Source organism: Lacerta agilis, chromosome 16, assembly GCF_009819535.1.
Source record: "Lacerta agilis isolate rLacAgi1 chromosome 16, rLacAgi1.pri, whole genome shotgun sequence".
In the NCBI taxonomy this organism is placed as follows: Eukaryota; Metazoa; Chordata; class Lepidosauria; order Squamata; family Lacertidae; genus Lacerta; species Lacerta agilis.
In genome coordinates, this window is record NC_046327.1 from 14,738,536 (window position 1) to 14,756,616 (window position 18,081).

The 18,081-nt window shown below is 44.0% G+C and overlaps 1 protein-coding gene across 1 annotated transcript in view; it reads right to left on the reverse strand.

The window, feature by feature from the left end:
* GRIN3A (glutamate ionotropic receptor NMDA type subunit 3A) overlaps window positions 1-18,081 on the reverse strand; it is a 96,740-nt gene that overhangs the window by 23,014 nt on the left and 55,645 nt on the right. Inside the window, 2 exon segments of the mRNA XM_033173616.1 lie at window positions 6,420-6,535; window positions 7,330-7,475. Coding sequence (XP_033029507.1) covers window positions 6,420-6,535; window positions 7,330-7,475 — 262 coding nt within the window.

Here is an 18,081-nt window from a genome sequence, read left to right on the forward strand (position 1 = left end):
AAACTTGGAAGACATCTCACGAGGTCACCCTTGTCCACTGTTTTGCCATGATGGCCAAGATAATAATACCCACGTTTTCCTGAGTACTCTCCAGCTTGCTTACGTATTCCTTGAACAGTGGATGTTGCCAGCTGATGTTCAAACTGAATTAGGACGAATCCAATTTAATATTCAGTGTCTATCCAAGGGTCTCCTGAGAACGATTGAATGGCTGCACAGCTGAATGTGGGTCGTTGTTTTTCTTATAAAGAAGCAAAGGTTCCTCTCCCTCCCCCAGATCATCAATTAAGGCTTTATTTGTCTATTAGTATCTTCATTTTGGCAATAAAGCCTGATAACAGATGCTGGTTAGCCCATCATCATACCTACAAAATGGCAACAAATCTCTCCCCCCCCCACTTTCTAACACCAGCTATGGGGGGAGGGGGGAAAACATAATTTATTTGTCCTTCCTGATCCACTCCAAACAGATAATATGCAAGGGATATTAGCCCTAGCCCTAACCTACCTTGTAGAATGAAGGTAAAGAACCCACCCCCCCGGTGTTCCACGGAATAATGTGTTAAAATACAAATATTAACAAATATGTGCATATGTATTTACTCAGTTCCCTGGAAAGCCGTGTGGTGCTTGGGATATAGTTTTGTGACTGGTGAACAATCAACAAAATTCTATCTCTCCCTCATCGTGGACCCCCCAGTTCTAAGCACACTATAATTCTATTGTGCGAAATAGGTGGCTTGAAGATGAAATGTCTCCATCATCCAATGGTACGAGGGATTTCCATCCTCATTTGCTTTGTTTGATTTTGTTGTTCCTTGTCAACCGGCCAAAATCAAGGATCTCTCTGTGAGCCACAGGAATAAGTCATAGCTGTTGGCAAATGTGGAGGCTTTTCAAGGTCACATGAGTAATAATGAGGTAGCCCAAATGGGGAGCTCATCAGAACCGCAATATTGAAGCTATTTCTACCAGAGCAGTCACAATCTCATCTAGTACTGCTTCAGATTGTGTTGTGATTTGCAGCCAATACATCTGCTATTGTGCACAAATTTGAAGGTGTGCGTGCATGTACTTACACCCACACACTATGTGGATTCTCCCCCCCCCCCCGTATACACATAAGTTCATTTTCTTGGTTTACAAAAGTGTGTGCAATGTCTCTTTCGTATTTTTCCATGTAACATTTTTACAGATCAGTTTCGGTTGTTGAGACATTAGGGAGAGAAGGGGGAAAGAGGTGGGTGGGATGGGGGGAGGGTGGGGTGGGGAGACGATGTTTCTATTTTCCTTAATATATGTAGGGTTTGGTGTCAGCGTCGTTTGTCTTGGTTCTCTGTTGTTTGCTTGTGTTTCATTGTATTTTTAATATTTTGTTGGAAGCTGCCCAGAGTGGGCGGGGCAAAATAAATTATTATTATTATTATTATTATTATTATTATTATTATTATTATTATTATAAAGTGGAGCAGAATATTGGCAACTGTTTCTAGTCAGGTGTAGATCTCTTTGTATGTATGTATGTTTGTGGTTTGCATTGTCATAAACTGGATGTTTAATAACTATGCACCGTGAGTCATGCATTCAAATGCAAACTTGTAGCTTCAACGATCCTTTGTATGGAGGGGTGGGGGAGGAAATTGGGCTGGCTGGGGTCAACGAGAGTTGTTGTCCAAAACATGCATGGTACTAGGTTGATGAAGGCTAGTATTGATAGACATTGGGGGTATGTTTGTGTGTGTGTCTGGTAAGAAATAAAACAGGACATATATTTTGTGTGCCACAGTTAGTTCACTGTCACAACACCTCTAAGTGCACAGAGAAAAAAACAGCAGGTTCAGACTAGTAAAACAGAAGAAGCAAAAAGCTTTTTATGCCTATTAAGTGGGTGAATTCACAAACAACTCTGCAAGTTGCTAGCGGGAGATTGCTAATTGCTTGTATAATCACCCTTTTTAGCACATGCAAATTCATGACTATTTGCGGCAGAAGAGTAGTCCACAAAGCCATGAGCACCATGCCAAGAAGCAGCAGGAGGTCGGCAGCCCCACTGCCACGTTATACAACTAGGATATTAGGCGACGTTGTAGTGTGTGTGTGTGTGTGTGTGTGTGTGTGTTTGTGTGTTTGTGTGTATATGGGTATATACACATAAAACTATATTTAGCTGGTTGAGCTGGCCTGCTCTAGGGGCTTGCCCGTTCTAATCAGCTAAACAAACATATTCGGGAGGGAAAAGTCAGGCTACCGAAAGTTTAAAGTCCAGTTCTACAGAGAGGCAGGCAGGAAACTCAAAGAAGGCTCAAAGAAAGAGAGCTGCGTGTTCAGGACTTGTGCATGTGGATTTGGCAACTACAGAACCACTAGGGGAGTGAAAAAATGGCCCGAAGGAGCGGAGGAAACAGACCAGTTTCAATACGCAAGCCAATTCCTGGATTGCATCTCTTTGTCACTGTTATGTACTGAGCTGAATCCTAGAACAATAGGATCCAGAATGCAGCAGTCTGATTGGTCCGCAGGAGCCACCCAATCCAGCTCCTGGAGGAAGTGAATCCGCAACCTGATTGGCCTACAGGAGTAGCCCGGAATTAGCCAATCACGTGGGGCCCATTGTGTAAATAATGTATATATAGCAGACGTTTTGGGGAAAGAGTCATTCCTTGCTACTATGAGCTGAATAAAGAGCATGAAATCCACACTTGACTCCGAGTATATTTCAGTCACACTACAGCATGACCAAAAACCTGAATTCCGAGCAGATCTAAGGTTGATTCAAGAGCTGCATTAACATTCTATAGGCTGTCCTGCAGGCTAACAGTACACTCATTCTCTGAATGTTGATCCTTATGTCACCAAAACAACACCATCAACAGACAAGAGGAAGGTACCAGCAGGGTGCATGGGTGAGGAATCCCAAAGTTGGCAAAAAGCAAAACAAAAAACAAACAAAAACAAACAAAAACAAAAACAAACAAAACCCTTGGGGTTTTTTTTTTTTGGGGGGGGACCCCTTAGATAGGAAATTGCAAAACAACTAAGTGAGGACATGCTCCGTGGCCACAAAACACTGGATAGTTCAAATACATAGACCCTCCAAGTGTCCCTATTTTCCAGGGACACTCCTGGACTTACAGAAGCCACCCCAGGTTCTGATTAGACCCCAGAATGTCCCGCTTTTCCTTAGGACGTCCTTATTTTCATCGGAGAAATGTTGGAGGGTGTGGAATTATGCAACCCCTGAGCTAAGGAGATATACAACCTTTAGAAGACATCAGGAGGCAGCCCTGTATAGGAAAGGTTTTTGTTTTTAAAAACATAATATTTAATGTTTTATTATATTTTTGTATATGTTGGAAGCCACTGGGTTGGGGTAACCCAGCCAGATGGGTGGGGAATAATAATAATAATAATAATAATAATAATAATAATAATAATGGCAACGTCCCTCTTTTCATCAGAGAAATGTTGGAGGGTATGTAACATTTCTGCTTTTATCTGGGGGGAAATGGAGGGTAAGTTAGTGGTGCTGAGAGCCTGTGACTTCTGCATGCAAGCCATGTATCTAAAGGACATTTAAAACACATCCGAAGGATTCTTTGAGTTATCAAAAGTGTGGTGTGTTTGCAGCCAAGGGTTGGGGGACCTTTGACTCTGCAGATGCCATCGATCTACAACTCCACTCATCCCTGACCACTGGCCATGCTGAATGCAGCTGATAAGAGTTCACCAGCCCTGGCTTAAGCTTTACAATATGAGCTTTCAAGGGATTCGGTAATCTGAGACAGCAGCTACCATGTCATTATTCATCCACAGCGACGGAGAGTTTAAAATGGCTTTTCAAACCTGTCAGGTTGGACCTCAGCACCGCCAAAGCCTTTAAAACGGCAGCGCTCGAGTTACAGACAGAACCACTCGACTTCCCTTGGCTTCATTTAGCACATCAAGTGGCGGGAAGTGTGCGTGGTCCAGCACAGAGGTCGGTGGGTGTGGAGTTTGATAGATTGTCACAGAAAGCGGGGAACGGGAAGTGGGGAAAACGCATCAATCACGTCCAGCTCGGATCATCCTTCCCAGGAGAGTGAAGAAGCCCAAACTCTGACGGCTCCTATTATGGTCCACAGTGGCAGAGGCGTAGCAAGCCCAGAGGGTATAGGGGGCGACAATTTTTTGTCACCCCCTGGGACCCCGGTCGGCGTCTGTACGGCACCTGGTACGGTGCCATAAGGCTGCCATGCGCAAGCGGCCCCATACAGAGTGCGCATGAGCAGGATGCCACATATGCGCACTCTGTACGGGGTTGGAGTGCGCATGTGCGGGGTGACGCACATGTGCACTCCCTACCGGGTGCCGCTTGCGGGCCCGCCCCTTGCCTCCACTGCCGCACTGCGGCAGGGTGAGGCTTGGGCGTCACGGGGTGGGGGCGCGTGCCGAGTGTCACCCCCTCCAGGGTGGAACACGGGGCGCCCCGCCCCCATAGCCCCCACCTCGCTATGCCACTGCATGGTGGTTATGTACCGTAAGTGCTGCTGTTCTTTCAAGCCGTTCTTTTGAGTTTCCTTCATGTCAACCTCAAGGGAGCACAGCGGTGGGAGAGGCAGAGGAAGAAAATGAGCCGCTTGACTCAAACCACCCGTTTGGTTGAAAAGTCAAGACGTCTGTTTGAAAGAGCTATCGGGGGAACCCAATTTAGGGTGCAGTTGTGCACCGACAGCACCAGTGAAACCAGGACTCTTAAGTCATGAACCACTGGAACTTTAGCCAGCGCCTTCAGTTGCTATCCTGTACCACACACACATTTACTTGGAATAAATCCAATTGAACTCGCCGAGACTTCTGAGTAGACATGTGTAGGATTGTGCTGTTGTGTCATTTAATGCCCAAACAGACCAACCCCCAAAACCTGATTATAAAAGGAAGTGAAATGTACTGGAAATGATGAAAGTGATTGATGTTGTGACAAATATCGGTGACGGTTACGGATGGCAGGCAGCCTGAAATAATTCCAGAGAGGAAAACATGCAACAGCAGCACTGTCTCATGTCTAATCAGAAGTAATCCCTGTTGTGTTCAATGGAACTTACTCCCAGGTAAGTGAGTTCAGGATGGCTTTGGCTTGCATCCAATGTTAGCACAGATCCACCGAAATCCAATGTAGCACAGATCCACTGAAATTAAATGATATTTTAAAATTTGGTCCATTCAGTTCAATGGGTCCGCTCTGAGTATACAGCCCTTTGATTCCAGAGGCTGAATTGATGACTCATTACACAGCCCCAAGACTTACTGCTTTTCATGCTACATGAAAAGCAGTAAGTCTTGGGGCTGTGTAATAAGGCTGTGGCTTATTTATTTACTTGTATTTAAAACTTTAAATGATTGCTATTCTTGTACTGTTTTTAATACTGAAATGCTTTGAATTTTAGTATTGTAAGTCGTCTGGTGGGCTTGTGTAAAAGAGAGATAATCACAGAATTGTAGAGTTGGAAGGGACCATGAGGCTCATTTAGTCCAACCCCTTGCAATGCAGGAATCTTTTGCCCAATGTGGGGATCAAACTCCCAACCCTGGGATTAAGAGTCTCAAGTTCTACTGACTGTCAGGCTTTGGGGAATCGGCTTCCTCCCCTGTGCTCGTAAATGAGCCGATCAATGAAAGGGAATTTTTACCAGTTTGTTTCTTTAATAAACACAGTGAAGGACAAAAGAAAGCATGTAACCAGAATGGCGGTGCTCCCAATTAAGGTCTCTCCCCTCTCCATCCCTATTAATCCACGTCACTCCCACATTTTGAGCTTTGGGCTTTCTGTTCCTCTGTGCTTTCTGTTCTGACACTTTCTGAGCTCTCCAGGACTTTGGGGAAGGGGGTGGATACTATCCAGAGACTGTGAATCTGTTAACTCTCTCTCTCTCCCGGTGCTTCTTCTCCTAGCTGTTCCCCATCCAGTATCCCTCAGCTTCTGCCTTCTGAACTATGCCCCTCTTCAAACCATTGTTCCAAATCTATACAGTGGTACCTCTGGTTGCGAACGGGATCCGTTCCGGAGGCCCGCTTGCAACATGAAAAGAGCGCAACCTGAAGTGCTGAATCCGTGCATGTGTGCGGCACGATTCAGTGCTTCTGCACATGCGTGAAGCGCCGAACCCAGAAGTAACCTGTTCCGGTACTTCCGGGTTCAGCGTGTTTGTCGTGATGAACGCTACCCGCAGCGAATGCAACCAGAGGTATGACTGTACTGTCCTCCTGCTCCTGGGAAGATCTAGGATCAGGGGGAGGGGGTGACTTCCACCATTCTTCCTCAGTGCAACCCTCCTCAGCTCGGTCCCTGACACTGACTGAGCTACCCTAGTTACCTGGATGTATGTATAAGTAATAAAGAATAACTGAGTGCTTATACACATTTGTAGAAAGATATTTCATACCTTCAATAGCAAATGGTTTCCCCACTGTTAAAAGTTTGCAGTCGGCATCTATTGACACTTCATAATCCAGGAGCGCTTTGTCCATGATGAAGGCATCTAGTTTCTCTGGATCATGCCTGTAAGTCAAAGCATAAAACCAACACCACCGAGAAAAAAATCACTTGATAAGGAACAAGAAGCTATTCCGCTGTACTCATCTGCAGAGGCCTTATTGTTTCTGGATGGAAATTCTGGATCTATTTTAGCTAATCCTCAGGAAGCGTTTAACATAAACACTGTACAAAATCAAACAGAAATCTAATTTATAAGTCAATAAACACAAGTGCTCTTGATGCTGTTGTCAGAACACATAGTAGTCAATTGATTAATTTATCTGATTTTTTTTGTCTTAAAAAAACCCATACCTCTCTAAGAATTAAAATCAAGTTGGTTTATAAATGCTTAAAAATGCATTTTATCTAAAAATATCAATAAAAAAATAACCAGAGATTATTATTATTTTAAAGGAAATGGGTAATATATTTTTTTTAAAAAAATTAAAGGTTGTCTGGAAGGATTCCCTAAATAAAAATTATTTGATGGGTCCAGAAGGCTAAAAATATATTGGCCACAGCACACCTGTAGTTAAGAATTTCAGTGAGAAATATTTAAAGGCATGTATAATTCATTACAATTGATGGAGCTTTCAAGTACTTAACTTTGACTTTGAGTTCATAGAGCATTGTACAGACTTCTCTGGTGGCTTAGCTTTGATGGTTTTTAGTAATCTCTGCCAATTTACACAGGCTAAGCATCTAGGTGGAACTGATCCAAACAGTGGCAATTAAGTCAATCTATAGGAAACCTACCAGATCCCAAAGGTCCACCTCGAGATACAATATCTTTATGGGAAATTGCAATGTGCACTTACTTCAGGTATTCCACTCCATCGGGAGTTGCAGGCACATTGAACCTTTTCATGTACTCGTGCATGTCTGGAAAGCTTTGCTTGAAATAATCTTCCGCGCTGCTTTCACGCACAGTTCCAAAGCGAAACCCTTGTGAAGGGTGGTGCAGCTAAGGAAAAATGCGGAAACATTTTTTTTTCAAAAAAGACGAAGGAATATGTATTATGATTTCTGTGTCCAACGTAGCTGTCTACCAGCTCCATCTGGTACGCAGGCTGAGACCCTACCTGCCCGCGGAGTGCCTTGCCAGAGTGGTGCATGCTCTGTTTATCTCCCACTTGGATTACTGCAATGCGCTCTATGTGGGTCTACCTTTGAAGGTGACTCAGAAACTACAACTAATCCAGAATGCAGCAGCTAGACTGGTGACTGGGAGCGGCTGCCGAGACCACATGAAACCGGTCTTGAAAGACTTACGTTGGCTCCCAGTACATTTCCGAGCACAATTCAAAGTGTCGGTGCTGATCTTTAAAGCCCCTAAATGGCCTCGGCCCAGTATATCTGAAGGCGCGTCTCCACCCCCACAGTTCAGCCTGAACACTGAGGTCCAGGGCAGAGGGCCTTCTGACGATTCCCCCACTGTGAGAAGTGAAGTTACAGGGAACTAGGCAGAGGGCCTTCTTGGTAGTGGCGCCCGCCCTGTGGAGCACCCTCCCATCAGGGAGTATAAATAATAAATTGTTATTATTATTATTTCATTCATGGGTGAGGAACCTCTGGCCTTTATTGTGCTGTTGGACACCAACTCCCACCAGCCCCAGCTAGTGTGTCTAAACATCAGGCATGATGGGTCCTGTAGTCATAGAATCATATTATCATAGAATTGTTAAGTTGGATGGGACCATGAGAGTCATCTAGTCCAACCCTCTGCAATGCAGGAAACTCCCCCCCCCCCAATGTGGGGCTCAAACCCATAACTCTGCAATTAAGACTCTCATGCTGTACCTACTGAGCTATGTACTTGGCCCATAAACATCTGTAAGGACCCCAGGTACCTCAACATCATTTAGTTCCTCTAGCTCCTCAGGCCTTTGAGCATCTCAGCCACATTAACAGATGAAGATCACAACTTCTGTGCTTAGGGAGTTACGTGCTTAGAGCCTTCGGATGTCTTTGATAACTGTCTGAGTTGTGTGATGGGCTGCACAGTCACTCTGGGAGAATTCTCCTGATCTAGGATTCTAACATCCTCCCAATTGAGAGAACTGTTTGCTTACGCTTTGCATTCCGTTCTCTTCCTTCTACGTTTTATTTATTTATTTAATTTATTTCTTGCCCTTCTTCCCAAAAGAGCCCAGGACACTAAATGATAAAACAAAATGGAAGTATCTAAAAACAATTTCATTACAGATGCAGGCTGTTATGCGGAGTTGTTTAAATCCACCTTGGAGGTAAGCCTGGAGGCAGGCAGGAGCTTTGAAAGCTCAGTCTATACTCAGGACTTAGCTATACAGATGCAAATAAAATGCTTTGTGTTGTAAGGTGCATTATACAAATGTGACACTAGATGGCGATGGTGAGCTATGGAAAAAATTCAATATATTTTTCAAAACTTTTTTTTAAAAAAGAGCATTTTCACAGCATTTTTTAAAAAATATGTGTCTGGATTCTACCTCAATCAACATATTGTTTCAATTGAGGAGCCAGATCAGAGTCAGCTTCTTTTATAGGAACAGCTGCAAACTTTGGGTATCACCTGTCCTCTGTTCAGCAGGTAGCTGCAATACCATTCTCTGTCCATCTATGGTGGTGGCGCTAAAGTACAGCAGAGGTCAGATGCGCTATCATCTGGTAAGTTTATACTGTGGCACAGAATATAAAGTATCTGGAGTTCACAATGCCAGAATTCCCCATTCAAACCCCCACAGATAACTGTCCATAACATTGCATCAAACTGAATGATGAAACACCAGCTGCAAAGAATAACGTGTTCTTTTAAATCTATATTATGCCTAATTTTCCTACAGTTAACAAAAGAAAGCAGTGGTCTTTTAGAATGTTCAGTATCCCCCTATCCTCTCATACAATTCAACCAATTTTCAGATTTTAGATACAGAAGGTGCCAATGTATATGCATCCTAATATACTGTATTGTTGTTGCATGTCATCTCCCCTAATGTCTTCACTTTCCTGCACACTTTCCCCTTATGCAATTTTGTGAATTGGGTTTTGTTGGATAATTGCATTGCAAAATTCAAAAAAGTGTGAACTTCAAAAGATAGCTGTCTTTTAGTTCGCATATTATTTCAGAAAGTGTGAATTGGATAACTTCCAAATGTCCCCTTTCTCTGAATTTTAAATCGAATTGCACCATGCAAAATTTAAAACAGAATTGTGTGACTGTAAAATTTTGCAACAATATTCCATGTTCTTGAGTACTTCAGACTTGATGGAATCTCTTGATAGTTTTTTTTCCAAGCATAAAATATGGATCTCAGCTGTCAAATGCTACAGACCATTGCACATTAGATACCAAATACTATTTTAGGTCAACCATCAAATTCAAGAAGATATGAAATACTGTTGCATACCAACGTACAGTGGTATCTCGTGTTGCGGTCACTGCAGGTTGTGAATGGCATGGGTTACGAACGCATCGAACCCGGAGGTAATGGAATGGGTTACCTCTGGGTTCGGCGGGTCGCGCATGTACAGACACGTCAAATGACGCCATGCACATGCGCAGACGCGCCAAATTGTGACCCGTGCGTGCGCAGAAGCGGTGCTGCGGATTGTGAACTGCTCAGGATGCGAACGGGGCTCTGGAACAGATCCCGTTCGCATCTAGAGGTACCACTGTATTAATGCTTCAGTTGCAACACATGAAAAAAATGACTGAATTTTATGTCAAACTACTGAATGCAATGATCAAATATTGTAATAAAATATCAAATAGGGAAATGCAATACTTTTATATTTCAGGTACAAGTATCACTTGTTCAGCAAACATTTGAATATTCAGAGAATATGGTGAAGTTCTAATACAAACACTTGTAGAGGAGAATTGAGAGATTATGTTGTGCGAGCAAATTAATTTCCACAAGAACTCTGTTCTGTGGCCAAAGTCCCTCAGGGGAAATGGGGCTGATTTTGGAGACCATGCATACTTCACTACAGAGCTACTTCACATTACGTCATCTTTTCTCAATGTTTTTTTGATAATAAATAAGACTTAGGGAACAGCTTGTGAGGAGAATGCTTAAGTCTCCTTCTCCATAATGCTCAATGTCATTTAGTCACTTTAGTGCCATTTGGAAAATAGACCTGTGCCATCATCAGGCTAGTTGTGGGCCTACTTCTGTCTTTTCACTATGGCTCCAGTCATTATTACATCAAAACACCTCTGCTGCTCCTTAACTGAGTGATGTGATTCCTGAGTTTCATATACTTATATACCTGAAGGACACTTCATGTCCAAAGTCTGTTTTGGTGGCCTAATTTGGCCCACCAGTCAGTTTAATCCGGCCCCTGTGGCAGTTTATTTCCTGAGGTAAAATCCTAAAAAAAACCTCAACAACTTCAATCCTAAACAAAAGCTCAAAAACTTCAATCCTTAAAAAAAAAAAACTCAACAACTTGGGTTGGCCCTTTGGTCGGCCCTCACAGCCCTTAACTTCATCAAATCTGGCCCTCTTTAAAAAAAGTTCGGACACCACATAACCACTCCCTAGTCAAAAAACTCACAACTGTATTGTGAACAAGAGTATTTGAAAACTGAATACAGTGGTGCCCCGCTAGACGAATGCCTCGCTAGACGAAAAACTCGCTAGACGAACGGCATTCGCTAGCCCAAGGCTGCCCCGCAAGACGAAAAAGTCAATGGGGCTGCCTCGCAAGACGAATTTTTTCCGTCGCGAAAACCTCCGCTCTGCATTGCCGCTTTGCTAGACGAAAAATTCGCCCTACGAAGACACTCGTAGAACGAATTATTTTCATCTAGCGGGGCACCACTGTACGTATGCCTCTCCCTGGCATAGTTAATTTTCCTCTTTATCAGTTATGGTGTTTGTCAAATCAAGGTAACAGAATTGCCCAGCAAACCCAAAGAGACTCAAATAAGATTTCCAAGACATGCACACATGCCACATCTTGCCGACCCCTCTGCTGTTCTGCTCTGCTTGTCTGCCATGACCCCGATACATACTCTCCTATTTTCCAGTGACAGTCCCGGAATTACAGAAGGCGCCCCGGTGTCTGATTTGATCCCAGAATGCTCCACTTTCCCCTTCTTCCTCCCCTCCGTGTCTCAGAGAACCACTAAAAGTGGGGTATGTGGAGGTGCAAAAATTGAGTCCTGCTTATATTGAAAATAAAATTCCTGTGCCAAATGAAGGAAATGGTGAAGCTGGCATAAAAAGCCTTTCCTATAATTTTGAAGGAAAATGTCACCAAGACAGTTTAAATTCTTTAACTGCAATGCTTCACCAGCCAGCCATTTTTTTAAATAAAGGAAATGTGTGAAGTGTTTATTCCTGTATTGTAAATGGAGCTTTACGCTGCAAACCTTTATATGTCTACTCAGAAGTAAGTCACACTGTATTCATTGGTGCTTACTCCCAGGTAACTGAGTAAAGGCTGTGAAGTCTTACACTGCTATCCTAAGCATTTTTATACAGAACGAAGTCCCACTGAGTTCATTCTCACAGTTTCTTTTTCTTCTTCTTCTTCTTCTTCTTCTTCTTCTTCTTCTTCTTCTTCTTCTTCTTCTTCTTCTTCTTCTTCTTCTTCTCCTCCTCCTCCTCCTCCTCCTCCTCCTCCTCCTCCTCCTCCTCTCCCTACTACTATTGCTATTATACCCAAAGCAGCTTACAGCCAATTTTTTATTTAATCGCATTTATCGATGCAAGGTGTTGTACGTGATCCCTTCCCTCTCACACAACAATCTTTCTTTACAACAATCCCGTGAGGTAGGATTGGCAGAGATCTTGTAACCAGCTCAAGGTGACAGATTTATGTGTGTACAATACGTCTATGTGTCTGGCAAGATCTAACACAGGAGAAGCTTCCTGGTGTAGAATAGAAACGTCTCTCTTTTTATTGGAGAAGTCTTGGAGGGTATGATCTAAAGGCACCTCTGCAGCTTTAGATTACAGAAACGCAACCCAGAAATTAGCCGTTTCCCCCATTTAATTTACAGTTGAGCCAAAGAGAAAGTTGAATAATTGCCCCATAAACGCAGCATGGGGTGGGGGCAATAGCTGGCATCAGTTGTTTTACTGGGGGGACGTACAGCGCTCTCTCTCACGCGCTTGGCAAAGGCTGCTTTCATTGCAGTCATGTGCTCACTCTGATTAAATCTCTCTGAACTAAAAGGCTGCAGATTCATCTCCAGCTCTGTGACACAGCCGGTCTTGCAAAAATGGAGATAGGGTGCCCAAGGCTGCTGTAAAAGTCAGCGACATTAGCACGCACGGCTGTCAGGAATGGAGGCCTTGGCTAGTCCAGAAATCACTTTCCCCAACATCTGTAGCAGAGCTCTTTCCAAGCAGTAATCCGAATGGGTCCTTACTTTAAAATTTGATCTTGTTTTTGCCTCAGGGATTTCTGAGGTCCGGCTCTTAATAGCTTTGTTGTTGCCACCTGGAACGCCACTGCACGAGGAAAGATATATGTGACAGTTTTACCACACCACTGCACCTGATGCAGTAAAAAAAATAAAATATTGTCACTGCTGTGTGGGATGATGCAGAGTTTTGGGAATAACATGTAGCCAGAGGCTCATGCAGATGTGGTGATTTTCACCACTCCAAGGCTATCTCTTGCAACCATAGAGTCTTCTTCTAAAAAGAAAGGTTTACAATGTGTGATGCTGCTTCCACAGGGCTGTCAGGAAATTGGCTCTTGACTATGAGGGCAATTGGAAATGGGAATGATGAACAGTGACTCTGAAAGACAAGGACCTACCCTCCCAAAATGGCTGAGCACCCCACACCCTCAGAGCTAAGCATGGTATTGAAAAAAAGACTGCTGTTTTAGTCAAGGCTAATTCACAATGTACATTATAATATGTTGTTGTTGTTGTTCAGTCGTTCAGTCGTGTCCAACTCTACGTGACCCCATGGACCAGAGCACGCTAGGCACCCCTATCCTCCACTGCCTCCCGCAGTTTGGCCAAACTCATGCTAGTCACTTCGAGAACACTGTCCAACCATCTCATCCTCTGTCGTCCCCTTCTCCTTGTGCCCTCCATCTTTCCCAACATCAGGGTCTTTTCTAGGGAGTCTTCTCTTCTCATGAGGTGGCCAAAGTACTGGAGCCTCAACTTCAGGATCTGTACTTCTAGTGAGCACTCAGGGCTGATTTCTTTGAGAATGGATAGGTTTGATCTTCTTGCAGTCCATGGGACTCTCAAGAGTCTCCTCCAGCACCATAATTCATGTGTTAGATGCTATTTATTGAAGGGTTTCTTTTTGGGTTGGGGTGGGGGTGGGGTGCTAGAATGGCTAATGATCCAGATTGGTGGAGGAGGATTTAGCCCTGTCCTCCCTTGCTGCAGTTGGTTAGAACTTGGTGCTGATGATGCCAAGGTTGCAAGTTCGATCCCCATATGGGGCAGCTGCATATTCCTGCATTGCAAGGGGTTGGACTAGATGATCCTCGGGGTCCCTTCCAATGCTACAATTCTGTGATTCGATGAAGCCGCTTGTTTGCATAGGGAGCAAATCCCCCACCAGGACCAATGACAGATTTTTCCAAAAGCAAATCCCAGCTTGAGAGGTGAATTTTCTTCAGGAGCAGAGCTAGGGTTAAGTCACCCCCCCATCTCTAGGAACTCCATCATTATCAGCTACCCCCCTTGCAATGATGCTATTTGCATTAAAAATATAAAATAAAAAACTGTATGTGGTTTGACCCGCAGAAAAATCTGTTTTTGGATCCTGTTCTATCATACCAAGAATACACAGTGTTTCGTATGAGTTATATACCAGTGGTTTCTTCACTGAAAATTAAGTGGCCTGCCTGTAGCCATCACTGACCTTAGACTGCTCCACCATTGGCAGTGGAAGTCACTATGCTTGACATACTGGTCTTGCAGTAGTGGGATTTGCAACTGGCTCATCAGATGCAAAAGATCTAACCTGATTAAAGTAGGACTCTGTTATTGCTGTTTTGCAATGCTGGCAATTTGCTGCTAATGTAATAAGGTTTTTTTTATTCTGGAAGCAGTTACCTATCTTCTAAAACACACCCACGCACCCCCCCACCCACCCACCCCCACCCACCCCAACTCCCTTTCAAAACAACAGTGACGGCTAATGGTCTTACTTGGTGCTCCTTCCCTTTTTAATTCTTCAGAGTGCAAACGTAGAGCCCATTTGCCATGCTTCAGTGCTTTTGATCTTTAACTGAATTTAGATTGCTTTTTTTTTGCTGCTACTGTTCTAGTTCACACACAGTTTAATTGCCAGGAGATTCCATTTTTAGAAACACATAGAGAAGGGCGGAAGAAATGTCAGGGTGCTAGGCTGGTGGCTGCCTGATCCCAATCAACATCTGGAAGCTCTCCAACACAGGATCCCCAAGGCCTGTGACCTATGCTGGAACAGATGTTGGGAACCATTGGTCCTCCATATGCTGCCAAACTACAACTCCTTAGCAATCATGGCCAATGGCCAAGGATGATGGGAGTTGGAGTTCAGCAACATCTGGAAGCCCACCAATTTCTCACTCCTGTTCTCTGACTTGATCCATTGAAATGAATGGCAACGACTAACTTAGGTCTACTCATTTCATTGGGTTTTAGTCTGGGAAAAAGCTAATAGAATGCAACCCTTTCTATCATTTTCTCTTATAATCTATCCCTCACTATCTGGAAAAAGATGAAGAGACATCATAAAATACAAACACTGTATTATAAAATATAGTACGTAGCCAGTCATGTACTGAATTTCATGTACCGGTACTCCTGATTGATTGCTCATTATATTCAAATGTTTCTTTTAAATTATCACCACCATCATCATCAGTCTTCTGAGTTTAAGTGCCCAGTATCAGGGCAGACTTGGGTGATATCAGTGAGGACAAAAATTTGGCTCCCACTAAATATTTCCTATTTTCATGCTCTCCTCTCATTTGCCTTCCATTCTGCACATTTTCTCAAGTGCACTACGCCATAGTTGTGGCAACTCAATTGCCTCTCTGACTAGGGCCTAACTTTGAGTAGGTACCCGTATAAATACAGGTATCATCATCATAATCATCATCATCATCATGCACCCCATCAGCTTGGCTCTCTGTGCAGGGGAAGCCCCCTCACTGCCGAAAATCGGGCACTTTTAGTATTGCGGAGCAGCAAATTCTCACCTCCCATATTGCCATTGGTGTCGTTGGATGGAATGAACAAGCTTTACAAATTTTGCTTGGTCATTACTTAACGTATTGCCTGAAAACCACAGAGGAATGTTTATACTGTTACATACATGGATGAAGACCTTCATTTCCCTCCCAGAGCAACACTTCCTAAGAATGATCAAACAATCAATTCCTCATCACAGGAAACTCTGAGGATGGTTGCTCTCTGCAGAGGAAAGGATTTTCCTCAGAACTCTTAGCACCTTTAACAGACTAAAGCTCCCAGGATTCTTTGGGGGCAGCCATGATGATTTAAAGTGGTCTCATGGTGCTTTCAGTGTGTGATGTGGTTGGGCCTTGGACTGAGGAGACCTGGGTTCAAATCCCCACCTGCCTATGGAGCTGAACACAAGGCGTTGGGCCAGTCTCTCAGCTGAGGCTAACTTACAGGGAGGGATGCGGGTGACACTGTGGTCTAAACCACTGAGCATCTTGGGCTTGCCGATCGGAAGGTCAGCGGTTTGAATCCCTGCAACGAGGTGAGCTCCCATTGCTCTATCCCAGCTCCTGCCAACCTACCAGTAGCAGTTCAAAAGCACCCCAGTGCAAGAGAGCCAGTGTGGTGTAGTGGTTAAGAGCAGTAGACTCGTTCTCTGGGGAACCGGGTTCGCGTCTCCACTCCTCCACATGCAGCTGCTGGGTGACCTTGGGCTAGTCACACTTCTCTGAAGTCTCTCAGCCCCACTCACCTCACAGAGTGTTTGTTGTGGGGGAGGAAGGGAAAGGAGAATGTTAGCCGCTTTGAGACTCCTTCGGGTAGTGAAAAGCGGGATATCAAATCCAAACTCCTCCTCCTCTTCTTCTTCTTCTTCTTCTTCTTCTTCTTCTTCTTCTTCTTCTTCATAAATGGGTACCACTGTGGTGCGAAGGTAAACGGCCTTTCCGTGCGCTCTGGTTTCTGGCGTCCTGTTGCGCCAGAAGTGGTTTAGTCCTGCTGGCCACATGACCCGGAAAGCTGTCTCTAGACAAACGCCAGCTCCCTTGGTCTGAAAAGCGAGATGAGCACCACAACCCCATAGTCGCCTTTGACTGGACTAAACCTTTACCTTTACCTTACCTTATAGGGCTATTGAAAAATGACTGTACATTGCTCTAAGCTCCTTGGAGGAAGAGGAAGGGGGTTTAATTTTTTTAAATAATAAAATAAAATAAAATGTACTTTAAATGTCTGGCAGGAAGAAATGATCAGGAGCTTTTATCCTGCATGGAGAAGTAGTGATGAGCAAACTCCACCTGTTGATGTCTGCCTCCTTGGCACTTGTTGAAGAGATGGGGGACTTGTGAAGAAAGAAAGTTGATGCTACATTTCAAACACCCTTTAAGACTCTTAGCCCCTGTGGTGGTGCGACTGATGAGTTCTTCCGCTACCACAGCATGCCTCCTTATCGTGCATTTTGATAGGGAGACAGACAGTTATGTTCCCATCTGACCCTGCTTATTTCTTGGAGCCACCAATGTACCCTGGCAGTGGCGACTTTGGATGGGAAAGTTCTTAATCTCCTTTTTATTTTCGGGGCAGAAAGTCTGTTTAATATTTCAGCGCAGACTGCCGACTCGCTTGAGAGCTCGCAGGGGATTTTATTTCTGTGTCAAACCTGCCATCTGCCAGCCCCAAATCATACTTGTCTTCCACCACCTTGAAAAGGTTAGCATTTGTTAAAAGATTTTTTTTTAATGCTCCCCCCTAAAACCGAAAAAGGATCCAAGAGGCAATTTGAGTGGGAGGAGACCATCAAGAAGAAAGTCCTGAGAAATGCAGTTTGATACTATTTGATCTGTCTGATTTTTTTTTGTCCTCATTCATACTACTGGTTTCAAAGTGAGGGCACAGTTAGAGTTTTTGTGGTGATATGCCCCACGGCTATTTTTAGATTTATTAGTTCTTTTTATTGTACATGTAAGAGTCAAATTAGGTGCCAGCAGCCATATGTCTTCCCCAGTCATTAAAAAGTAGGGTGGAATAAGAACATAAGGAAAGTCTGCTGGATCAATTCCAGCATCTTGTTCTCACATTGGCCAATTAGATGTTTTCTAGATTATACTGCAGCCTCTGCATGCTTAGTTGGTGGAAACCAGAGGGAGAGTCTTCTTTGCGGTGGCCCCCCTTATTGCAGAACTACCTTCCTTAGCGCTCTTCCAGATAACCATTTCTATTGCACATGATGGTTGGTATTGGGATGGTGGTTATATGGTTGGTATTGCTGGGTAGGGACAGTGGGAGTAGGATGTCCGTATTGTCATCAGAGAAATGTTGGATGGTACGCAGCTTGCAGAGGTGGAAGCAGCAGGACCCAGAAGGAGAGGACGTGGGGCAGATTTGGGTGTGCTGTGGACCACACCCAGCCCACAGCCAAGCGGTTCCC